A 26910-nucleotide genomic window follows, 5' to 3' on the forward strand; every position below is an offset into this window, starting at 1 on the left:
TGCTTTTATGGCTTTTTGCCCATAAAACTTGACACGTTATTTTACTGCCATTGCATATTTTCAAACATTTGTACTCCAGAACATGTAAACAGACTCGGTGATATTTGTGAAAGGCCTTTGTTGGGTTTTCGGTACTCAGTGGCAATTCCTCCTCTTCTGCGCATTCCTTAGAGTGAGGAGAGCCTTTTAAAATCTGGCGTCAAGATGCAGAACACTTTTCCTTGATCTTCCCTTGACACTGGATGTGGAACTCAAAACTGAAGAGACAGATGATAATCAGCCAGAAAAGGCTTTTGTCATGGGACAGGCACAGGTGGGAGGAAGACGTGGCTAATAATCAGCCCTCACAATGTCCTCTCTAGTGGCACATAGATTGGGTATTTATTTTGTGCTGGAAGCTCTTTAAGGAAATACCAAGTTTAAAAAAAAAAAAAAAAGATATGTATTCTGTCCTCCAGGATGTACCAAGTCTAGGAGGGTGCATGAGCCATGGAAACAAATAAGTAAAATACATTAATTTAAGTCCATGACAGCATGTATAGAAGGTTAACTACAACATAGAGGAAGGAATCTGAAGAGATGAGGAAAGGGTTCTCAAAGGGAAGTCATGCTTTAGCTGGCTTTTGAAGAATCAGTTTGTCAGGCAAAGACAGAAAGTGAGGAAATTCTCAACAGAGAAAAAAGCCTGTGGAAAATCACAGAAGTATAAAATAGCAGGGTAGGGTTAGGAATCTGCAATTAGTTTAATGCTGGTAAAGTTAAAATTATTAGTCCACAAGACCGAAGGAAGGGGCCAAACCAGGAAGAGGCTTAAGTGCCCTATTAAGAGTCTCAGTCCTAAACCCTTCGGCAAGGGAGTTTCTCAACATAGAGCTCAGGATTATTCCCTCCATTAGTTCTCAGGCTTATGTTATAAAGCCAGAGAAATGAATTTAAGATCTTGATAAATTTAATAATAATATTGCTTTGCTTTTTTTAGAATGCATTTTACAGTTTCAGAGTTGAATCTTTCTGATTTTGACAAAGGCATATAATGTTTGTGAATGTCTCCTTAGTTTTGTTGCACTCCCCCTTCTCCACTGTACCTCTTTGGTTCTTGGCTTGTATTCATTTTTAAAAAGACAGTTAAGTTATTGGATCTGTGTTGTAGAAAGGTCCTGGTCTGGTCATCTGTGTTGAATGGACTGGTCTGGGGAGTGACTGGGAGCAGGGTGACCCCTTCACAGCCTAGAAATGATCCTTCAAAAGACTTTGAGAGCCTAAACCAGGGAAGTAGCAGAGAGGATGGGGGTAGAATCTGTATTCAAGAGAAACATATATCGTCCTGTAGGATAGGAGGTCAGTGGTCCTGTTCTTTAATCTCTACCAAAACACTAATTCCAACAGATATAAGCACCCTGTATTCATTGCAGTATTATTCACAATAACCAACATATGGAAACAACCTATGTGTCCATTGATATATAAATGGATAAAGATGTCACACATAGACACACACACACACACACACACACACACCAGAATACTAGGCAGCCATAAAAAAGAAGGAAATCTTGCCATTTGTGACAATATGAATGGACTTAGAGAGTATTGTGCTAAGTGAAATAAGTCAGACAGAGAAAGACAAGTACTGTATAATTTCACTTATATAGAGAAGCTTAAAGAATAAATCAACAAACAAAACAAAATAAAATTTGTAGATTCAAAGAATAGATTGGTGGTTATCAGAGAGGAAGGGAGTTGGGGATGGGCAACATGAGTCAAGGGGGTCAATATGCTGATGATGATAACTAGACTTATTGTTGGGATCACTTTGTAGTATATACAAAGATCAAATTATTATGCCATATACCTAAAACTAATATGTTATGTACCAATTTTACCTCGATTAAAAAAATAACAAATAGAAAAAATGTTTAAATAAATAATACCCTGGCCATGTGTTTTTAATTACATTTTTTAAAAGCTGATGTGTTTAAAAACCTCTAAAACATCTGAGGATATTTTTGAAAACCTAAAGCAAATCTAATTCAAGGAAGAATTATTACAGTCCCCTTCCTTTCCATGTTTTGTGTTTTTTTTTTCAGTACACTTGCCACATCAAAAATTAAGGTAAATATACCTTTTTTACTATTGGAAAAACAATGTTCTGCAGTTACATTAAACTAAATTTCCTCTTTATGTTTCTTTTTTTTCCTAACAGAGTAAAAGTAGAATGAGCTTTCTTCAGTGAATGAAAAACTTTCATTTCTCAGAAACTAGGCTTACTTTTTCTTGCAGGCTAGAAGTGGGTTTTATACCATTGGCAGTTGGACTCTAAAATTAGCATTTATAAATTTAGACAATGTAAAAGTGTGGCAATTTCAAGAAGTAAAGTTGGACCACTTTATATGCTGGCTTCATTGTTACCAAACCTGCACATATGTTACATATTTAGCCTGCCATTTTTGCTAGTGCCTACACATCAGGAGAGTCATCAGACAGACACACACACACACACACACACACACACACACACACGACAACTGGTTAAAAACTGTTACCTCTCACTTCTGATTCTACTTTGCTTTTTCAAAGTGGCAGATCACAGAACTACACAACTTTAGTTTGGGGGTAATAAATATTTTCATCATACTTAAATTTATTCTTTTTAAGTTTCAGTTCCAAACTTTTAAATGTGCCCGTGGCAAAAAATAAATAAAAATAATCAAACACATTAGCTGACTTTCAGCCTCTGTTCTATTCAATGAATCCTCTAATATTACTATTTTTTTCCCTCAAAACTCTGCATTTTTCTCAATCTGTAACTTTGCTGTTAATCAAGAAAACAGTGTAGCATTGAAGTTAAGAGTGCTCTTGATCTTAGGTGTTGCTAGGTCTATGATCTTGAGCCAGTTACTTAACCTTCTTATGCCTCCAAATCTTTATCTACATGATAGAAATAGTGTCTAGTTATCTTCTAGAGTAGTGCAATGCTGAATGAAGGGCAAAGTCACGCTTTACAGATTAAGTCAATCTTCACAAGTTTCCCTAGAAGGCGGATGTAAATAACTATAGAGACCAGCTAGTCCTAAGAGGCTGCTTGAACCTCTTGAGCAGTATATTTGTTTACAAAGAAAGAAAAAATGCTGAAATCTATTAGTGAAATTCACTTCTCCTTTTTCCATTGGCTGTCAAAATTCCATGCATATTGTATGTTTTCCCAGAAAAGACTGATACTCAACAGGTTATAGGGGGGAAATATTGCTTTGGTTATCTCTTTTGCCAACAATTTAGTTGACTTTTATCATCTCATGTCTGGTTGGAGCTTTTCATCATCTCATGTCTGAAATAATATGCCTCTGTGTTCACACCTGGCTTGCACAACTCTGTAGGGTAATTTTCCTGTTGCCCACCATCTTCTCTGCTCCCTCTTACTCTGTGTCTCACTGTGGCACAATGAAGTCCAATGTTTTCCCATTATCCCACAACCTGGTGCCATGCCCACAAGCATATGAATTCTTACTCTTATCCAAGTTTCCTTGTTTCCTAGATCGCCTAGTCCATTCTTTCTGTCTGACCAAATTTCACCTTGCAGGGTCCAACTCACATCCCAATGAAGCCCTTTACCAGTGATTCAATCTGTTATTTATATGCATCCCTGAGCCAAACCATAAACTACAGATTAGAAGGTAAGCAAGCCCAGGAAATAGACATAATTTAACACTAAAATGCAAAGCTGTACTATAACAATGGAAGCATATACATTTTCTTCAAAAAAAAAAAAAAAGGTGACTAGAGAGAAAGTGAAAGAGTGTTGTATGTCAGGAATGCTCTTCACCTGTGGAACACTGTGTAATGAAAGGAGATAAGGCTTTGGAATCAGCAGAGCTGTCTTTGACTCTCTGCTCTGTGAACTTGACTTAGTTTCATAAATGATCTGAGCCTCACTTTTTTCTATGTAAAAGAGGCAGTCCTCTCAGTTTGGGGATGTGAAGAATAGAGGATAAAATGCAACAGCTGGGCTTCATACAGTGCCTGGACACAGATCTCAAAGCCTGTTAGGTCCTTTCCCTCTCCTGTTGCCCACCATCTTCTCTGCTCCCTCTTACTCTGTGTCTCACTGTGGCACAATGAAGTCCAATGTTTTCCCATTATCCCACAACCTGGTGCCATGCCCACAAGCATATGAATTCTTACTCTTATCCAAGTTTCCTTGTTTCCTAGATCGCCTAGTCCATTCTTTCTGTCTGACCAAATTTCACCTTGCAGGGTCCAACTCACATCCCAATGAAGCCCTTTACCAGTGATTCAATCTGTTATTTATATGCATCCCTGAGCCAAACCATAAACTACAGATTAGAAGGTAAGCAAGCCCAGGAAATAGACATAATTTAACACTAAAATGCAAAGCTGTACTATAACAATGGAAGCATATACATTTTCTTCAAAAAAAAAAAAAGGTGACTAGAGAGAAAGTGAAAGAGTGTTGTATGTCAGGAATGCTCTTCACCTGTGGAACACTGTGTAATGAAAGGAGATAAGGCTTTGGAATCAGCAGAGCTGTCTTTGACTCTCTGCTCTGTGAACTTGACTTAGTTTCATAAATGATCTGAGCCTCACTTTTTTCTATGTAAAAGAGGCAGTCCTCTCAGTTTGGGGATGTGAAGAATAGAGGATAAAATGCAACAGCTGGGCTTCATACAGTGCCTGGACACAGATCTCAAAGCCTGTTAGGTCCTTTCCCTCTCCCTTTTTCCTCCAATTCAGAGAGCCATGAACTTGGATCAGAGGCATAGTGAAGAGCATTTGGGTGAACAGGAGGAGAGGGAAACAACAGTGGCATGGTAAGATCTTATGTTAGACTGTCCCTTACGTGAAAGTAATCATGTTATATTTCTGATTAAAAACATGAGAGTGGCTCAGGAGTGAACTATTGCCCTGGAAAGAATTTTGGTCATTCAGACATTAGTTCAAAGTCTGGGCCAAAATTTTACCTTCCTGGCAGATAGTTTGAAATAAAGTTAAGGATAGCAGTGAAAAGTCTGATCAACTATAAACCTAATTTCAATCTGTGAGTTAGAAATGTTTGCTGAAGCTGGGATGGCCAACAAACTTGAGAGAAAGTGGCTGTGTTATTTAGTAATAGTTAAAGGATTTCTATAGATTAAAATACCAGCAATCAGCAGATATATTTCATGTGTAAGCTAAATACTTAGATGAAATAAATTTCAGGCCCAAATTAGGTACAATCTCATGACTGTATACAAGTAGATAATCTCAATAAGGAAGATACAGGGAAGATAACTAAAGAAAAACAATATGCTCATACCAGGTGGAAGCAGAGTCTCCAAACTCTAACTTCAATAGGGCATAAGGGGAGTTTCTACCTCAGAATAACGTGATCAAGCAAAATATATGATGGACAGCCAAGAAGGGGATTTATAAAATAATATACTTAGAGCAATAAGAAATAAAAAAGAGAAAAGATGATCCTCCAATGAGACTCAAAGGTTTTAGATAATCCTGCTCCTCACACAGTCTTTTCCATCTCAGTTGAGGGCAATTCCATCTCTCTGGTAGCAGAATCACCCTTTATTCCCCTTTATCTCTTATACTGTACATCCAGTATCTCAAGAAAATCTGTTAGCTCCATCATCAAAATAATTCAGAATCCAATCGAATCTTCCTGCCTTCACTACAACTCTCTGAACTACCAACATCATTTGCCTTCTTTTTCCTCTATCACTTTTTCTACTCGATCGCCAATCTTCTTCCTCACATTTTTTAAAGAATTTATATGTCAATAGAATATTATCAACTCATATGCCTTGAAGAAATCCTCTTTTTCATCTGCAAGGCAAGGATTAAGTACAAAGACAACTTTCTGGTTCTGTTTACCACCAGTGTCATCAGTCTGTTTGTATCCTAGAATTAATGTGTCATTTTATCAATATTTAATATATTCAGATTTTTTTAAAAAGCATTACTCTAGGTCAGGCACTGAGCTCAGTACTTTATATTTATTTATCAATTTAACCCTAGCAACAGCTTCACAAAGGCTGCATTATTATTACAATCATTTTACACATGAGGAAAATGAGGCTGATAGAAATGAAGTAATTAATCCAAAATCAAAGAGACAAGTACTAGCAGAGCCAAAATTTAAATAAAGATCATCTGTTCTATTAAATACCGTTCACCCCCCTCCCTCTTCTGTGTGGTCACAGCAGTTTGTGTGGGCTCCTTTCTCAGTGTCACTGCAGTTATTGCAATGAATGGTCAGTGTCTATGTATTGACCATCTTCCCCACTAGACAGTTGGAATCTAGGAAAATATCTAAGATTAATGACCATTTATTGAGCATCTAGCATTTATTATGAATTTATTCAGCAAATATTTATGAGTGTTTACTATGTACCAGGCACTGTCCTAGGTGCTGGGAATGTAGTGGTGAACCAAACAGAGGAAGGCCTTGTCCCTAAATAGTTTACATCTTGGTAGAGAAAGCAATCAATACATTTATAAATATATCTTATACTACACAAGTGGTGATAGGGACATGGGATGCAGCCAGGTTGGCAAATGTGATGGTGGGAGTACATGGAAGGTCTCTTCTGAGTCCTTCTGTGTTTTTTACTGAAATACGAAGCAAAGTTGTCAGCTGAGCATGAGTAGGAAAAGGAAGTGTGGGAGATTTGATGACAGAGAACATGAGAAACTGTCAGCGAGAAGAGTATAAGACTTCACTAGAGATTAGTGGGCGTGCAGCATGATTAGACATCATAGTGTGTTTTCCTCCAGATGGTCTGGTTCAAGTGCATATTTAATCAAGTATACTATGGTGAGCTTTTCGTAGACATCATCTCATTTAACTTTAACAGCAACCCTGCAGATTGTTTTCATCCCGTAACTTGCAGATGAAGAAATTGAACCGAGAGAATAGATCACTTTCTGAGGGTCATTAGATGGGAAGTATCAGAATTCATATTTGAATCCAGATCTGTTACCTTCAAACCTTGAGTTAATAACTTTGACACAACATCCCTATCAAATTGTACCAATATATTCATCTCTGGGTGTGCCTCGTACATCCTCGATGAGCTAGCTTTGGAAATAACTTCCACTTCATCTGCTAAATGCCCTTGTTGCCTCGTGTGTTCTCCCTCAGTGACTTTGAATTCCTCCAACAAGCTAAGAGATTCTCCATCTTCCTTTTGCCCCTCCCACCAGGAAACTCATCTCCTTGCCCCCTTGACCTAGGCATGACTGGGTTCTCTCACCGCTAAGGATTTGACTTAAATAGCATCCCTTCAGCTAGTCCTTTCATAACTGCCATGTAAAAATACGTCCCCATCTATCTCCCAATGAGTATCAATATGCCCTGTTAACCCCCCAGCACTTGCTGCAATGTGTACTTTTATGTGCTTATGTGTTTGTTTCCCTGTTTATTCACTGTTTTCCTCACAGGGGAAGCAATTACATCTATTTCTATTCACCCATGAGATCTCTTCTGCCTCAGAAGGCTTTCAATAAACATGTGTTGAATAAGTGAAAGATCACTTCAGCATAATGTGACAATCACTGTAACTGTGGTATGTATCGGGGACCAGAGAAGACAGCCAGCTCACCCACTCTTGCAGATCCTGAAGGAGGCACAGTAGAGGCTGCCAGTGCCCGCCCATAGACCCCAGCACTCTTCCTACATTTGCCAGCAGCTCCGTGCTGCTTGGTTGTCTCTCTGCTGGAAGGTTTCTCTGCCTGGGAGCACCATTGGCCAGGACACACGGAAGGCCAGAAAGACCAGGAGTGAGGGGATTCCCTGCCCCAGGGTGGGACAACTCTGAAGTGTATTCTACAGTGTTGCCATGAGGTCCAGCAGTGCCAAGCCCTGTGGCCAAAAGCAGTAACCTGATCAGTAATACACCTTCCACCTCCTAATAGTGCCCCCAGGAGAGCTCTTTAATCAATTGCTTGCATTCACATCCTCATCTCAGAGTCAGAAGATCTCAATCGAAGTGAGGACACGTGACCAGAATCGTGAAAGACATGTTGAGTTCACTAGACAAGAAGAAAAAGCACATCCAAAGAGGGCTGGATCCCCTTAGTGCAGAGAGAAGAATCAAAGCCCCATTTCCACTCGGGTGTCTTAGGGGTCAGATTTTTGTTTTAACTGGACCCCTATGAGGCATTTGTAGGAAAAGACAGTAAGAGATTGGCTGTTTCAGAGCCAACAGCACAGTTAGGCGCAGGTGGTCAGAAGGTCCTAACCTCTTGAAATAACACGTTGCAACTTGGCATGTCGCGCTCATGAGTCTGTAGCTGAAGCGCTTCTTTGTGCCTTTTCCTTTTCTGAAATAGAACTTAGGAGCCGGGAATGTGATTCATAACCCCAAGAAGGAAACCTTGTACAAACGGTTTCTTGAAAGTCAGCCTGTAGCCTGTTCGTAAACTTTATGATGTGTGAAGCACATGTTCAAGGAAGTCTTTATTAGCGGGCCCATAAGTTAAATTAAATGGGGTGGTTCATGCCTTAAATACTCCGTCATTTTCCACACTGTTTATGTATCCAGACCCACGTGGGAAATTTCAATTAGCTTTCAGTGTATCTGCCTGATAAATGATTTACTCTAGTCAAACGGGTTTTCTTTTGGGCCCCAGGAATCATGTTTTACAGTTGGGGGAGACTGAAAAAGAAAAAGATGCTTCTAAATTACGTTTTCAATATTAAAGTTACTGTGGATTTCATAAAATGTAGTTTATCTTTCATGGATTTCATAAAAATGCAGTTTCTCTCTCACAGAAATGTGAGTGGCTTACATTCGAAATGTGATGATGGATTTGGAAACTGGTGAGTCACAGTGCTGTTTCTGAAAGACACCCTTAGCGTTATGAAGTGTCTGAGTGGCTCATCCTAGGACACAGGTTCCACACGGGGCTGTGGCCCTCGGTCACTGATTTCTGCAAAACTCCTGCCAGGGCACACCACAATGAGAGCTATAGCTGGAACACTGCAAACTTTGTGGAACTTAAAAATCTTTGTAACCACACTCTGAAAGTGAAGTCCTGCCGGCCTGAATTATTTATGGTCCACACCATGCTTCTATGGGGCTGATAACCTTGCTTGATACCCAGTATCTTTGTGTGAAATTGGTTAACTTTACATATGCAGAGTATAACCTTGATTGAGAGAATCTAACTCCTTCTGCAGTTTTAAAACAAAGAGTATTGTGTATGTGCACTTGTGTGTTGGCGAGCGTGCTGTGTGTGCGTGTTATTCTATCATGGGAAAGTGACTCACGTGGAAACAAATTCACTGAAACATGCTATAAATGTATACAGATGTATTTAGTGTGTGCCCAAAGCAGATGCTTCTGGAATCCCCCAAAGTAGTCAAAATACAAACTCAAAGTTTTAAAAACATTTACATCTAGTGAAATTGTTTTTCCAATCTCTCTTTATTTTATTTCCTGGCCACGGTCACCAAAGCTCTCTGGAAAGTGATACTGGCCTCAAGTAAAACCAAACTGACATGGATCCCTGAATTACAATGGCATAAGGTAGAGGAGCCGGCTGATTTTGAAGCCACAGTTCATTTCACAACAGGTGAAAAGCAATGCTGTTGTAGAGTTGTGCAATGGAGCCTACTCATAATGTTTTCTTCTGCGTGTAAAATCCTGACGAGGAGCCAAGGTTTACCTTTAAACACCCATGCTAGAACAAGTTCAGACACAGTGTTCCCTATTGCAAATTGCTCTGCTTTCTTATTTATCTAGTAGAATTCCTTCAATAAGGGACAGGAAAAGCTATGGACATTCAGACATGGAACATAAAAATACATGGGATGACCGTATTTCAGGGCATCCAATGTTTGTTTTATGTGTAGTTGTTAAAATTACAGTCTTTGGAATCAGTCACCTAGATTTGACTGACTAACTCTGCAAATCGTTAGCTACAGGACTTGGATCTCTGTTCCCTTCTCTGTAACATGAAAATACTGAAAGCATCTCTCACATATATTTATTGTGGACATTAAAGGAAATAATATATAGGGAGCACCTAGCACTATTCCTGACACCTAGAAAGTACTCAGAAATTACTAGCTATACTAATTATTATTATTATTATTACTAGAGGCCCGGTGCACGAAATTCGTGCATGGGGGTGTGTGTATCCCTCAGCCCAGCCTGCACCCTCTCCAATCTGGGACCCCTCGAAGGATGTCCGACTGCCCTTTTAGGCCCGATCCCACTGGGCCTCACAATCCAGGACTGCTGGCTCCCAACTGCTCGCCTGCATACCTTCCTGATTGCTCCTAACCGCTTCTGCCTGCCAGCCTGATCACCCCCTAACCACTCCCCTGCCAGCCTGATTGATGCCTAACTGCTCCCCTGCCAGCCTGATTGATGCCTAACTGCTCCCCTGCAGGCCTGGTCACCCCTAACTGCCCTCCCCTGCAGGCCTGGTCACCCCTCACTGCCCTCCCCTGCAGGCCTGGGTCCCTCCTAACTGCCTTTCCCTGCAGGCTTGATCGCCCCCAACTGCCCTCCCCTGCAGGCCTGGTCACCCCTAACTGCCCTCCCCTGCAGGCCTGGGTCCCTCCTAACTGCCTTTCCCTGCAGGCTTGATCGCCCCCAACTGCCCTCCTTTGCAGGCCTGGTCCCTCCCAACTGCCCTCCCCTGCTGGCCATCTTGTGGCAGCCATCTTGTGTCCACATGGGGGCAGGATCTTTGACCACATGGGGGCAGCCATCTTGTGTGTTGGAGTGATGGTCAATTTGCATATTACTCTTTTATTAGATAGGATAGAGGCCTGGTGCACGGGTGGGGGCCAGCTGGTTTGCCCTGAAGGATGTCCCAGATCAGGGTGGGGGTTCCCTTGGGGCGTGGGGCGGCCTGGGCGAGGGGCCTATGGTGGTTTGCAGGCCGGCCACGCCCCCTGGTGACCCAAGCGGAGGCCCTGGTATCTGGGGTTTATTTATCTTCTACAATTGAAACTTTGTAGCCTAGAGCGGAGCCAAGCCTTCTGGCCTTTTTTGGGGGGATTTATGTATCTTTTATAATTGAAACTTTGTAGCCTTAAGCGGAGGCCTGGGAAAGCTTGGCTTCTTCCATTAGCGGGGGCAACCCTAGCCTCCTGCTCTTTCCAGCTCCTTGGCTGCCGCCATTTCTGTTGGGCTATATTTATCTTCTATCATTGAAACTTTGTAGCCTTGAGTGGAAGCCTAGGCCTCAAGAGCAGGCAGAAAGCTTGGCTTCCTCCATCGCCAGGGAAACCCAAGCCTCCCTCCTGCTCTCTGTGGCCGTAGCCATCTTGGTTGGGTTTATTTGCATATTCTCTCTGATTGGCTGGTGCGCGTGGCTGGTGGGCGTGGCTGGTGGGTGTAGTGGAGTGAGGGTTAATTTGCATATTACTCTTTTATTAGATAGGATTATTAGTCTACTATGTGCCAGGCACTGTGCTAGGCTCCTTGTACAATCTCACTGCATTGTTAATAAAAGACCTGCAAGGTAAATATAACAATGGCTGTTTTACAGATTATGAGACAGAGGTTCAGAGAAGAGACCAAGAAACTAGCTGCTAAGAGGCAAAAATTAATATTTAAAACCAGACCTCTTTGCCTCCATGCACTTTACTTTATTCATGCCCTATCTCATCTACTACCAGTCACATGTAACTACTTAAGTTTAAGTTTAAATTAGTTAATATTAAATTTTAAAACTTAGTTCTTCAGTTCCACTTGCCATATGTCAAGTCTCAATAGCCATAGGTTGTTGCTAGTAGCCACAGTACTGGACAGTACAACAGAATATTTCTTAATTTTCTCAGAAGTTCTGCTTGACAATACTGCATCTGGAGCATACCAACTCTCCACGCTGGTCTGTTGTCACCAGGACATAAGATTTTCCTCTAAACATTACAATGAAGGTTCATCAGTAAATTATTTAACAGTTTGTAATAAAGGTAACACATTTGCTATATGGCCATGTAGAAAACTAATCTATCTATCCGTCTACCCAGCAATGAACAACCTGTCCTCAGTCAGACCATCACAGTGTCCAAGAACTAAGAGGATCCTTGGTTGTGGTTTAAACAATCTTGTTGGTCAATAATGAGAACTAATGATGACGGGAAATCCTAAAGCCATGGGAAGATGCCAGCTGGGTCCCTGCCTCTAAGACTCAATGGGCCAGTGCTTTTCCTTTGGGGCCTTAAAGCAGTTTGAAATATTTTTCAAGTTTCTAGATATGGTTTACTTAGGGTAAGCTTTGGAAAGAAGAGATGGTGATTTGTTATTTATGTCCTTAACACTGACGTTTTGCCCAGGAAATGGTTCTCTTAACTGGAAGCCAAATGACTTTTCTAGTGAGGCAGCCAATAAGGATTATTTATGACATGTATCACCTTCTTTCTGCGGACTTTCTTGATTGGTATCAGATATTACAGTCTGGAGACTTTAAACAAAAAGAGCAAGTGGGATGGCGAAGCAAACAACCACATAATTGAACATTCACAACAAAGTCAAGTAGAGTGCCTCTTTGAGAAGAGGCTCCCCCCTATGAAATCAGGTCTGTTTGATTTTAGAAGGAATAGTTGAGCCATGAGGAACAGACCTGTGGGACTTCATGCATGTAAAAGAATAGCTGGCATCCAAGAAAGAGCATGGGATAAGGGGTCAGAAGATCTGATACCTTCATGGTATCTTGAACATATTTCAACTATAGAAGGGGGGGAAGGGGGAACATCCCACCCACGGGCTGTATAAGGCCTGCAAAATCATTTGGCCTGGCCCTGCCAAGGCATTAGGGGGAGTTAATTAAATGTTTGACCAGATATAGCAGGCTAATTTTTAAGTTGATAATTTTTTATGGCCTGTGAATGATGTTATAAACATCCAAATGGCTCTTGGCAGAAAAAAACATGCCCCACCCCTGAACTATAGCCTCTATCATACAGTGTTTTCATTGTCAGTTCCCAGGTCTACTTCTCCCATAGACTATGAGCTCCTTAAAACCTACCGCCTATCACAGTGCCTTGACCTGGTAAAATATTAGGCTTATTGAAAAGATAAACCAACAAATAATTGTTGAGTCACTAATATAATCAAGGAATACCAAGAACTTGTATGTTAAACCAACTCCCCCCCCCCCAAAAAAAAAAAGTATGACCATTACTTCCAAACCTTCACATGTCGTTGTCTGTTATTACTTTAGCCAACTTGCTTTGGCATAATACAAAATGGCCCATGTGCTGAGCTGCTTCTCTTTGCCAAAGTGATTTGGTTTACATTACACCTAAGGTTGTCTCAAGTATAAGAAGCACTTGATAAGCAATGCTTTAAAAAATAAAAAGAGGGGAGCAGGTAAGGCTATTGTCCTTTCAGTTCTATTGGTCCCAAAGACAGAGAAGAGTTAAAAGGAGAAATTATAAAAGGAGAAGTTAGGAACCAATGGCTGAATATAAACTCGACTTTTGGAGAAGATACAATAAGTTATTTTGGCTTGTGGAATGTATGAAATACTAATTAATATTAACACCCAAAAGTATTAATTTGGCAACCTGGAAGAACTAATTTATAGTTTTTAATTTAGGCCCCAGAAGCTCTGCCTCATTATGCAAGCTGTTATGCATAATAACCCAGAAACTTCGGCAATATATGCATGCATAGTCTGATTGGGTCTTCCCACAGGCACAGACCTACTCACCTCTGTGAATGTCCTTCTGCCACTAGCTGGTAGAAGAGCAGGAAGTGGTTCCTTGCACCTGCCTGCATCTTTTCACTCTCTGACTCCTAAGAAAGCCATGCTGACATTGAAGGAATGATTTCCAGTCTACAACTACTACCAGGCAATATTGACCCATTCCTCATTCTTAAATGGGAGGGGGGTGTTAAGGTTGTTTTCTGTAACATGGCGTATGTTCCCAGTTAGAAAAGTGAGGCATTGCTTAGATATTGAGATCATAATTTCTCATTCTGCCACTTGTTAGGAAGGTTTACCTTCCTAAGGTAAATTCATTCCTGAAAAAAATAAAGAAACCAAATGGATTAGCTCGACTTAAGTCTTTCCTGAATGCAGTTGTAATGTCTGAGTTATTTCCCCTGTCAAAATTCCATCTCCTCTGTGTTCCACCTCTTTTGGGAGATCCTGGTTTGCAATCAAATTGTTTTTTATACTTGTTTTCCTTTCTGTTGTTTTTTTTCAAGCAAACATTTTATGAGCATTTAAGATAAAGAATCAAAGAGCTAAGGTGTGCATTTGACTTTATCTCCTGTGGCTTTGTCACCAAGGTGTCTATGCACCTTCCAACTTCTCTTCCCACTGCCAGCTTTTGCTGACTCCAAAGGACAATGCAACCTCAGAGAAATCATCTTATCAGACGAAATAAGAAAGAAGGAACTGTACCTACCATGAGAAACAGTCCCCACTCTCTCAAGATTAGGCATATGATGTTCTAGGCCACCATCCCAATTTTATCATCTATTTGGAGTTGAGCAATATGACTTGGCTGTTAAAACACACAGTGTTCAAGGTTATTTTTAAGCAGTGTCCAGACGGATATACAGATCAAGAGTCATCCATGAGCTAAACTACATTCTCTCAACAACTGTGGTATAATGAATATCTGTCATGGATCAGGCATAGCAGAAAGCAGGGCAGGGGGCGGGGGAGGTGTGTAAGTAGACTAAAATGTCTCCAAGGAAGAAAATCTGGTAACTTAGGCATTTGTAATATGACTGAAAGTCCATGATGAATCAAAAGCCAACTTCAAAGAACTAGCCCCTTCCCTGAGGTTATCACTGTAAATAAAAACAAAGAAATCCCATCTGTTTTCTTCATTTTCTTAATTCACAGAATGTCAGTACTGGGGCTCAGAACTCCAGCTACCTACTCTGGATTTTGAGGATGTTTTAAAAAATGATGAACATGCATACAAGTGGCTCTCCAGCCTCAAGAAAGTAGGCATAGTGCGACTCACTGGAGCATCCGACAAACGAGGGGAAGTTGTCAAACTTGGGAAAAGGATTGGTTTCCTTTACCTCACATTTTATGGGTGAGTTATCAAAAGTTTATATTCTGCCATTATATGTAAAGTTTAATATATTTTTCAGAAGGGATAATCTTTTGGTTGGAGATACAGAAATCTCTATAATATCTTCAGCAGGAAATCAGATGAGAAGATAGATCTAAAAATGAGGTTGCTCTGAGAATGACTGGAATTTTTAAGAAGTCTAAAAGTCCAAAGACATCAGATACCAAGGGCATCAGGCTAGTTATAGGTGTGTATTAGTTTGCTAGAGCTGCCATAAGAGAATACCATAGATTGGGTGGCTTAGATAGCAGAAATTTGTTTCCTCACAGTTTGGAGGCCAGAAGTTCAAGATCAGGCTGCCAGCAGGGTTGGTTTCTGGTGAGACCCCTCTTCCTGGCTTGCAGATGACCACTTCCTCACTGTCTCCTCTTTGTACCCACAGTCCTAGTATCTGCTCTTCTTCTTACCAGTCCCGTAGGCCCCACTCTTATGACTTAACCTTAATCCTCCCTTATTGGCCCTATCTCCCAACATAGTCACATTGGGGGTTAGTTAGGACTTCATCATATAATTTTCAAGGGGCACAATTCAGCCCATAAGAGGTAGGATGGAAGAATGTGTTTCTTCAAGATTTTTACAAAACACTTAGTGTTACAAATGTTCAAGTTCATTCAAGTTTTACCTCCCAAGGGTTGATGAAAAATAAAATTGGGCCCTGGCCAACATTGCTCAATGGTTAGAGCACCAGCCAGTGCACTGAGGGGTCATGGGTTTGATTCCTGGTCAAGGGCACACACCTGGGTTGCAGGTTCGATCCAGGCCCCAGTCAGGGCGGGAGGCAATCTTACAGGCCCTATCTCGATGTGTCTCTCTCACATTAATGTTTCTCTCTCTCTCTTCCCCTCCCTCCCTTCCACTCTCTCTGAAAATAAATGGGAAAAAAATATCCTCTGGTAAGGATTAACCAAAAAATTAATAATAATAAAATAAAATTGGGCCCTGGGGGACTGAAACCAGTCACCAGATGTGTTAAAAAAAAAAAAAAAAAGGATAAAATTAACATGCAGAAAATTAAGTCTAGGCACTTCAGCAAGTAACAGGAAACATATTTTAACTTTGGAACAAGAACCTGTCTGCATAAGAAATGCCTGGGAGGTAAAACTAATTATAGATGGTGAAACACTAACAACAGGAAACACTTATCTGGAAGTGGGGGCATGACTTTATTTCCAACTTTTAGGGTGAACCTCTCATATGAGATATAATTATTCTTGGGCTCATAGAGTAGAGAACACTGGAAGTGAAAAGGACCTTCAAAATCCCAAGATTGAAAACTGATGGCACACAGGCTGTACTCAGATGTTTTGTTTGGCCCACATGATGTTGAAATAAAATTAAATTAGTCATCAGTACTTTAAAAGTGGGAGATTTTACATTAAATATGGATCTGACTTTTCTTGAAAAATCAAATCTGGCAACAGCTGAGCCTAAGTTCCTTCATGCCAACAAACGTGGACCTAAGTGGAGGCTCCCCTTGAGAGAACACATACTCTCCAGTTTGCCAAAGTCCTTCCCAGCCTCAGGCCTGCAAGGGCCCTGCTGGCCTTTGAGTTCGCCAGCCCTAAACTACTAGTATAATAAGACCTCAGAAGAGGATTGAGAAAGCTCAATCACTTGCCCCCAATGATCTCAGCAAGTTCATTCATTACAGAAGATGCTATATTTAGACCTGGATGACCCACTCCACGAATGCCGTATAAAATGCGTACCTTTCCTACATCTGCAAGACTTTGAACAGCCTTAGAGATCACAGCAGTTACAACAGGCAAACAAAAAATGACTAAGAGCCTCAACTGTATTATTTGTTCTTTATTAATTTTCACAACTTTCTGAACCAGTTATTATCCCCCATTTCACTGATAAGAAATCTGAAGCCCACATTAAACTATACCCACATTCCCACAGGTGGTTAAAAAGGAACCAGGGTTGGGACGTGGGTCTTTTCTATCCCCGGACTTCTTAATCCATGTCACTATCAATAGTACAAAGGAAAAACAGAGAAAGGATGCTTTCAGGCACCAGAGGTAAACAGAACATTTCAAAATAAATCTCTCCTATGTTGTTGCACTTAGCTTTTATTTGCTGACAGCAGACTTTTTGTATCTATGCCAACACATTTCACAATTTCATAATAGTGGCCAAATGGGGGGCTCTTTATTGTAGTTCCCTAAAGCCCACCCTTATCCATCACATAAGGGTCAGATTCTGAGTCCTGATTTGTCAGTTGTGTCTTTGTTTGTTTGTTTTATTACTACAAATCGTAAAAATACAATTTGACCACTGATCTAATATTGTTTAATTTATTGGAATAAATACTAAGGGTTTGTTGTCAAAATAAATCAACCTCCTTCTACTATTCCATTTCCTTTGTCCAAGACCTGTGCATCTAATCAGATAGGTTTAACCTACTCAGTCTCACCTTCCTCAGATGATCACATTTCTTTGCAGAATCTCTCAAACTATATACCCCAGGCCACAAATGCCCTTCTTGCCTCCTTACTGCTTTTCCCACCACTGATTACCAAGATCTCTCCTTTAGTGGGGAGGGGGGGGGAATTTTTTCATTTCCTATCTATGAAGTTACAGAAGAGGACAGTTTTATTGGGTTTTGCTTTGTATTTGTTTGCTTATTTGTGGGGTTTTGTTATTGTTGTGAAGAAAATGAGAAAAGTGAGTATTTTCCTTGAAGTTATTTTTCTTTCTTGCTCCTCTCCATGGTAGTGAGGGAAAGTGATATTAAAGTTTGGGTAACATGAGATTTAAAAGGACAGGGAATATTTAGAACAATGGTTCTCAACCTAGGCTGCACCATTCTCCAGGTATTTTTTTCCTTAGGTTCCATTATAAACTATTTTAAAAATTTATCTTATCTTTATTGTTGACAGTATTACAGATGGCCCCTATTTTCCCCAGAGGGAAGGGGAAAGGGGATGGGAAGAGATTAACAAATGCATTTATATGCATATATGCATAACCCATAGACACAGACAATAGTCCAGAGATTTTTTTTTTAAACAGGACTTGGATTTGACCCGAGTATCAGGACTTTTGAAAACTCTGTAGGTGATTCTGATGTGCAGCAATGGTTACAAACCTCTGGTTGAGAGGAAGAGGTTCTTCAAGGGAAGGCGGGTCTCAATTGGCAAATAACTTGGGTATTTTACATCCTCTGAGCTCTCACAATTATGTACACTAAATAGCATTTATCACGTGCTGATGCCTGGACATGACTTATCCTAACAAAAGAATCAGTAGCTGCCTTAATCAGGGCCCCTCTCTTTCATATCTTTGTTTTTCCACTGGTGAAGCACCTTACTCTGTTTGAAAAACAATTGGTTGAAAAGGACACAGACAACAGGGGGGTGAGGGCATGAGTGGGGGGTAGAGGGGCAATGGGGGGATAAGGACACATATGGAATACCTTAATCAATAAAGAATTTTTTTAAAAAAAGAAAAATAATTGGTTAGTGAGTGAATGTATGTAATGAATAAATGAGGACAATAAATAATGGAGAAGAGGCATTGCCAAAATTAGGAGAGGGATAGAGAAAGGAAAATGGATAAGGTTAAAGGTAAACTTTGCTCTTCATGTAGATTTTTCAAGGAGACTGGTTTCCACTCTTGTTTAGATGCCAAAACCAGTAATAGTGTGGTCTTACTTTACATATGCCACCCTTGCAAACTAATACCCACCTAGCATTTTTCATTCAAATAGGGTTATATTTGGCGAATTTGAATTGCATGGGTCTAAAATGAGAAGTACTATATCTACTTTTGGTGTTTGGCTGTCATCTCAATTGTTAAATGGTTGACTGGATGAACAAAAACAGTAGATCCCAGCATTTTGTGCAGCCTTGGTATATAGTGGGCAAAGAATAAATGTTTAGTGGATAAATGCATGCCTGGATGTTTTTAAAGGATTGCAAAGCAGCAGATGAAGGCAATAATTATTAGAACATTTTATAACTATAAAATTATGTTCAACTACTAAGACAAAAATGGTAACAGCTTTGAGGACAAACGTGCATGTCATTATCCACATCTGTATTTTCTCAGATGCTTGTCATTATTATGTTAGTGTATCATCAGACAACATACTTTTCATGCAACCCTGTGAAATGCTTGGCAACCTAATGCCTTGATGATGAAAGCATTCCTGGCAGAAAAGATTAAGAGTTGGTAAAGAGACTTCCATTGTCAATGTCATCAAATATATCTACTTGTGGGACAGTTTGTAAAATGATAACTTTTTAGGAGTTAAGCCTTTGATTTGGGGCAATGCAGTTTTTACAGAGTGGGGCCAGATGCCTCATCCCATATCCCTGATGCTCACCCCCCAAAATTTGGCAAAAATTACTTTCTTTATTGGAGAAATTATCTGAATTTTATGGCAAAATTTAACCCAACAGAAAAGAGTACTAGCTCAGTGCCTCACACACACTCTCTCTCAGGAAATTTTAATGAAAGGGAATATATGCTAAAATTCTTTCTTAGCGTTATTGTCATTTGCCGGTCCTTACTTAGAAAATTAACCTCATGACCAATTCTGAGGGACTCTTCTTCATTAGAAAGTCAATCAGGCCCAGCCAGCGTGGCTCAGTGGTTGAGCATAAACCTATGAACCAGGAAGTCAAGGTTCAATTCCTGGTCAGGGCACATTGCTGGATCGATCCCCAATAAGGGTGTGCATGAGGCAGCTGATCAATGACTCTCTATCATCACTGATGTTTCTATCTCTCTCTCCCTCTCTCTTCCTCTCCCCAATCAATAAATATATATATATTTTTTTTAATATATTTTATTGATTTTTTACAGAGAGGAAGGGAGAGGGATAGAGAGTTAGAAACATCGATGAGAGAGAAACATCGATCAGCTGCCTCCTGCACACTCCCTACTGGGGATGTGCCTGCAACCAAGGTACATGCCCTTGACCGGAATCGAACCTGGGACCCTTCAGTCCACAGGCCGACGCTCTATCCACTGAGCCAAACCGGTTTCGGCAAAAATATATATTTTTTAAAAAGTAAAGAAACTTATGGATCTTTATGATAGTTAAATTTTACCTGAGGAAATGAGCATGAAAGCTGTATGATTGCTGAATAAAATTTATAAGGCCACAAATTGTAGAGAAAATATAAATAAACACTGCAAAATATTTAGTTCCAAAAGAATTGAGGACCCAATGCCCCAAAGCAGCTGTATTCTGTTACTGCCCCGGACAGCTGACCATAGGACCAATAGGGAAACTGTTTAATCATGGCTTCCCTGTTGGCTATTTGTGAGAAGTAGATCCAAACTTTTCATTTAATTTCCCAGAGCTCTAGGACTCCCCTCAACTGCAGACTTGCTTCTCTCTTTCTGTAGGAGTGTGTGAATACCTGCCATGCCCTTTGAGGCCTTTGAATAAAAGTTTGCTGGAGAAATGTAAAGTTCTATACTACTGTCCAGCTTTGCATCTGCATGGGTGCCTTGCACGCAGGCTTCATGAGGTGGATAAAATAATGTAAACCAGAAAGTGTCCACAGTTGGCACTTTGTCAAATACACCAGCCAGTCCAATTAAGAATTAACGAAATTGAAATGGCTTCTGGGGAGTACAAGAATATCTCCCAGCATTTACTGAATTTCTGCTAGCATTTCTATAAGCCAGGCTGGCAGCATTTCACACATTAGGTTGTATTAGAGATTGAGGATGTACGAGTGAAAAATATTATTATTCCTTGGCATTGGGACCCTTAGAAATTGCAACTCCCCTTACTGGTAGCACAGCCTCCAGAACTGACTTTGAAGCAGCTACTTGCTTGATATTCATGCTATTAGAAAACATTTGTGAAGTGTGGGGCTGAACTGGGAAGGAAAAAAACATATTTACCCATTTTGGTGAAGCTGTAGCCAAGAAATTGCTTGAGAAAACCACACAACCCATCTTGAATAAAAATGGCTTCTGAGTTATGAAAAAAACAACAACCTAAAAGCAATTCAGACTTGGGAAGAAAGCAAAGAAAACTTGTCTGAGTTGTGACTTTAGTTGTAATTCCATCCTACTTTGTAAAAAATTCACACTGGGATTTCTTAATGAGTTGTTTAAAGATTTAGTACTAACCATAGTGTTTGACTTTGGGGCAGGGGCCTTTAAAATGTGTGTTCTTGTGAGTATTAGAGTTTCCTAAGCAGAGTTACAAGCTATGTTTTTTGGCCATTGTGAACCCCAGGTTATGTTATCAGCCAAGAGCCAGTCCCTGGGGTTCCCTCTGCAATATCAGGTTTCGTGGTAATTAAAGTTGCTGCCAACAAAACCACTTGAGCATGAGCTCACCTCATGAATGAAAGGAAAAATAACTTCTGTGTCGCATGCTCCTCTAGAAATCATTTGAGAAAATTTATAAAATTCCCTAATAAGGTAGTTTCCCTCAAGTCCTCTGAACCCCATTACGTCTGTGGTTCTATTATAAGTAGCCAGGACAGACAGCTGTTATTATTGGGATGGGAAAAATAATTTTTTATGAAGCACCTTTTATGGGCTAAGTATTGAGCTAAATGCTTTATCATCATTATCTTGCATCTTCATGATTCTGATAAGAATCATTATCCCCATTTCAAAGGTAAGAAAACTGAGGCAGAATAATCAGGTTGCAAACCCAGGGTTACTTGATTCAACTATCTGCAATATTTCCTTTATATTATGATACTATGGCAGTTTGTTATCATCTAACATTTCCCCTATAGTTCCTAAGCCATGATAATGTTGGCTATCAAATGTGGCTTCTACTCATATTTTTGGCTCAGATGCTAGGAAATAATTTGATAGAATAATATAGATTTTTCTAAATTATAACAACAGCAACAGAATATTAATTCCCTTACCCCCATTAAGTTCAATTATAGCTAAATGTTTATGCAAAGGGAAATGACAAAGCAGCAGCTAACTTGTCACAAGAGAAGATAGAGTGTATAATTTAATCTTTCACATCAGGAATCTAAACTAGCATCTAATTCTTATTCAGATGAAATAAATTAAGCACAATTTGACTTCCCACCCCACCGCCACCCTCCAAAAAAAAAACTACTAAATATGCTTAATATGGAATTACTTTGTAATGCAATGTATTCTAAATTTTTCATAAGAAAGTCCTTTGGGACTTTGGAGCAAGTTGTTATAACATTTTTCTTTATGTTTTTAGAGGGTGTTATCTTTCTATAATTACCTGTCTTCATTTTGACTATTGGGAGTATTATTAACCTTTAAAAATAAATTTTTAAAAGCACTTCCCACGGTAACATATAATACAGATACATAAAAATCACATAAAGCAAAATAAATTATAGCAAGGCAAACACTTGAATACCATCCAGGTCAAGAAATGGAACATTGCCGAAACCGGTTTGGCTCAGTGGTAGAGCGTCGGCCTGCGGACTAAAAGGTCCCAGGTTCGATTCCGGTCAAGGGCATGTACCTTGGTTGCGGGCATGTCCCCAGTGGGGGGTGTGCAGGAGGCAGCTGATCGATGTTTCTCTCTCATCGATGTTTCTAACTCTCTATTCCTCTCCCTTCCTCTCTGTAAAAAAATCAATAAAATATATTTAAAAAAAAAAAAAAAAGAAATGGAACATTGCCACTCACTCCAGATCCTGCCCACATATCCTAACCAGTTCCCAAATGTAACGGCTCTTCTGAATTTTATGATATTGACCACCTTATTTTTGAGGGATTAAAATATTCTCACCAAGTGTGCATCACTTAGCACTACAGCTTGGTTTCCCAATTTTGCAATTTTTTGGTATCTGTTTTTTTTTTTTTCCTTCCCTGCAATTAGTTCTGTTAGTAAAACAAGATGAGTAATCAGCACCAGTGCTATGACTATGTATCACTACTCACTTTAGTTGTCTGAAGCTCATTCCCTTGTAAATTCCTCAGGAAGGACTCAGGGGAACAATATTCTCTGAATTCTTGCATGTTGACAGCAGTTTAAGTCCTTTATACTTGAAAATCGAGTTGGCTAAATATAAAATTCTTGGCTCAAGGCATCTTCAATATGCACCATGGTTTTATTGGTTATATAATTTTCTTTTCCTTCTAAATAATTTGATTTTTTTTTAACCTGGATGCCCAAATATATATTTTTTAAGGATCAGTAAGTTTACAGACTATGTAAAGTTGGTGGTTGTTCTGGGGCAATTTTTAAGAGAGTATATGATATGGTCTTTCAGTATGCGGTTTCAAACCTTTTTCTTTAATTTCAAGAATTTTTTTTAATTGTAATTTTTAGTGTTTGTTCTGGTCTTTACTTTGGGTTTTTTCTTGTAAGGAATCCTAATATGCTATATTAAATCATCTTGGCCTTTTCTCTTGTTACTTTCTCTCAGATCCTCCTTATCTCTTCTTTTTTTTTTTTTTTACATTTAAATTTTTCCTTCTTTTATCTTCTAGTTATCTAAAGGCATTATCTTTTATGTGTATTGATCTTGCATTCCTTCTAGTTTTGTCTTCATTTTTAATGATTTAAAAGAAATTCCTGAATATGTCACCCTATTTTTTAGTTTCCAATTCTCAGGTAGATTATTTTTTCATATATGGTATCATTTATTAAAATCCTAAACTTTAATCATTTTATGTCACCAATTTCTATGTAAAAATCTGTTTTCTTAACTATTAAGGAGGGATATGATTCAGAAAACTTTTGAAGCTTGTGATTTTAATCTGTATTTCAAAACTATGGCTGATAACACTCTAAGACCTGGTTCTTCGCTTTCATCTGGACCTTTTCATTACTTTGTCCCTATAATGCTCAATTTGGAGTTGTTGTTTTTCTCACATGGAAGCTTAATCGTGGAAGGGAATGCGTCTGGTAAATTTTTAAGAGTTCATTGGGCCCAGACTATTCCAGTCCCTTACCATGAGCTTCTTGTACTCAGCTACTTGGAATGTGAAAGTCCCCTCTCAGATTTAACTGCCATTCATAAATTGCCCGTCTGCACTTTCTAGCAAGTATCTATTAGCGATTTGGGAATTTTTCAGATCCATTAGGTACCTAGTTGCTTCCCTCTGCTCTCTCATACACAGTTGTTGATACATGTATTGTGAAGGTCTATCTATACCCACTCATTGTGTGTTTGTGTGTGGCGGGGGGAGGAGGTCATAGATATATCTCTTCACCTAATAATTTGGATTAGATGTTGTCCCTGAGTTTTGGGGTTTGTGCTCCAGATGTCTTGGAGGGAGAATTCAGAGAAATTAAAAACTATGTCAGTATCTTAACCTCAGAATCTTCCTTGTTTACATCTTTATATCGCATAGAGATTTACATATTAGCTTAATGGATTGAGTAAGAACATATCAGAGAGGTTACTTTTGTCTTTCTAGTTTGTGTTTGGGAATATTAATTCTCACCTAAAAATGGTATGGACTTTTTCATATTTAGGAATAAATGCAATGTAATATGTGTCCATAATGCAAGTAGAACAGAAAGATAATGATTTTTTAAAACATAAACTTAGGCCCTGGCCAGTGTGGCTCAGTTGGTTGGAACATCATCCTATGCACCAAAAGGTCATGGGTTCGATTTCTGGTCAGGGCACATACTTAAGTTTTGGGTTCAGTCCCATATGAAAGGCAACCAATCAACGTTTCCCTCTCACATCCATGTTTCTCTCTCTTTTTCTCCTTTCCTCTCTCTAAGATCAATAAACATATCCTCATCTGAGGATTTAAAAAATGCTAAAACACAAATGCCAAGTATTATTTACAAATAACCATAACCCTTCCCCTAGAAATAACAATAATAATGGATGGCCAAAATAGTCACCACTGAATAGACCTAAAATATAGAGCTTATAGCAGGATTAAAGTTAATAGACAACCAGGAAAATAACATTATTTATTATTATCAAGTCCGTGTTTTCATTCAAAAAACATTTTTGATAGAGGGTCCGTTGTTATGAGATAATGAATATGTTTTAACTCAGTTCCCTAATGCACTAAGATATTTTTGTAAGACTTTACAGGACAATAAGGGAGCAGAAATTTGAAGAAAATCCAAGAGTAGACATAGAGCAAATCGTCACTCGGCCCAGAGTGAACTCCTCTCACTTCTGTGAGGACATGCTCTCCCTCCAGTGAGCTTTCTGACAAACTCTTTCTTCTGCCTACAATGACCTTTACTCTTCCACGCAAATCCTATTCAACCTTCAGGTCTCCATTCGATCTTCACTTCTTTACTCTAATAACACCTTGTACTTTAGCTTTGAAAAATTAATCATATTGTCTTTCCCATAGACTATAAATTTCATGAGGTGCAAGTTTCATTGTGTGTTTGTGTGGGGGGGAGGGGGTGGTCATAGATATATCTTTTCACCTAATTTTGATTAGATGTTGTCTATTCTATTCTATTCTATTCTATTCTATTCTATTCTATTCTATTCTATTCTATTCCATTCCATTCCATTCCATTCCATTCCATCCCATCCCATCCCATTCGATCCCATTCTATATCCTCAATCCCTTGCCCATTGTGTGTGCTTAATAATGCAAAAATAAATGATGTCTGAAGCTCCAGTGAGTGACTGCCTCTAGGAAGTCATATGTGGAAGTGTCACAACTGTAGTTACAAATAATACACAATATGATATTCCTTTGGATGGCTAACTATAAAATGTTTTGTTTATTTTAGGTAAAGATCATTTTGCATGTTAAAATTTAAAAAATAATATACTAGTATGTACATATGTTTTCAATTCATTGGGAAAAGCAATGATGTCCCAAAGAAGGTATTCTTTCATGACCTGACAAGAAGATCTTGAAGCAGGTCAACATTGGGAGTTGTAGCTGCTACTGATAAAATATAGAACACCTTTTTATATAAGTAGCATTTCGAAAGTGAAAAAATATTACAAAAAAATCCAGCATGATTAACCAAATGGGAGCCACTAACCAAAAAGGAATAAAATGTATCATCCAGGACAAAAAGGACCAATTTAGCAAAAACAATAAACATCCTATACATTCTGAAGGTTTTTAATTTGTCACAAAATACTATTAACATCATACAATATCATCTAGATTAGGGGGAAGCTAGTAAATTAGCTTTTAAACCAAGTCCATGAAATATTTTCTAAAAATAAGTATTATAATACACATGCGCTATTCACAAAACCTTCGAATGGAGAAAAATATAAGGAAAAATTCTAATTAAATGCTGAGAATGACACCTTGTACTTTTAGCTCAGTGGTTTGTTTAAAACTGCATCTTTGTTTGTTTAGCTTTGTTTAAAACAGCATCTTTGGCAAAAGCAGGATTACTTGTAGCACTATACCAAGCATCTACACCATTAGATAAAATGCTATGCTGAGGCCCAGCGGTGTGGCCCAGTGGTTGAGCATCAACCTATGACCCAGGAGGTCACAGTTCAATTCCCAGTCAGGGCACATGCCCAGGGTTGCAGGCTCAGTCTCCAGTGTGGGGCATGCAGGAGGCAGCCAATCAATGATATATATACAGTATATATATATATATTTCCCTCTTCCTTCCTCTCTGAAATCAATAAAAATATTTTTTAAAAAAAAAAAAAGGGGGGGGGGGGTGATGGGGGAGATGCTGTGCTGAGCCTTCAGTTGCAGAAGGATCAGTCCTGCCCCTCTGCTTCAGTCCTGGGAATTCTTCATAATCATGCTTGAGTTTTGCCTTACTTGGAACACTTTAGAATATGTCTCAAGTGAGAGGTGCATGTCAGTACACCGTCATCTCATGAAAGCTACACAAGTGAGCTTTTAAAAGATAGTTTCTACACAGGCCGATGAATTGAGTTTGCATTTGTTTCAGCCATGTTTCATGGGAGATTTGG

General features: G+C 39.3%; 1 protein-coding gene across 6 annotated transcripts in view; it reads left to right on the forward strand.

Moving 5' to 3' along the window:
* The window catches only part of BBOX1 (gamma-butyrobetaine hydroxylase 1), a 57494-nt gene that overhangs the window by 14291 nt on the left and 16293 nt on the right, over positions 1–26910 (forward strand). For all 6 annotated transcript variants that reach the window (XM_080642767.1, XM_080642770.1, XM_080642769.1 and 3 more), the window contains one exon: positions 14836–15034. In XM_080642767.1, coding sequence (XP_080498893.1) covers positions 14836–15034 — 199 coding nt within the window. The remainder of the gene's footprint in view (positions 1–14835; positions 15035–26910) is intronic.

The sequence above is a fragment of the Plecotus auritus genome (assembly GCF_963455305.1).
Source record: "Plecotus auritus genome assembly, chromosome: 9".
In the NCBI taxonomy this organism is placed as follows: domain Eukaryota; kingdom Metazoa; phylum Chordata; class Mammalia; order Chiroptera; family Vespertilionidae; genus Plecotus; species Plecotus auritus.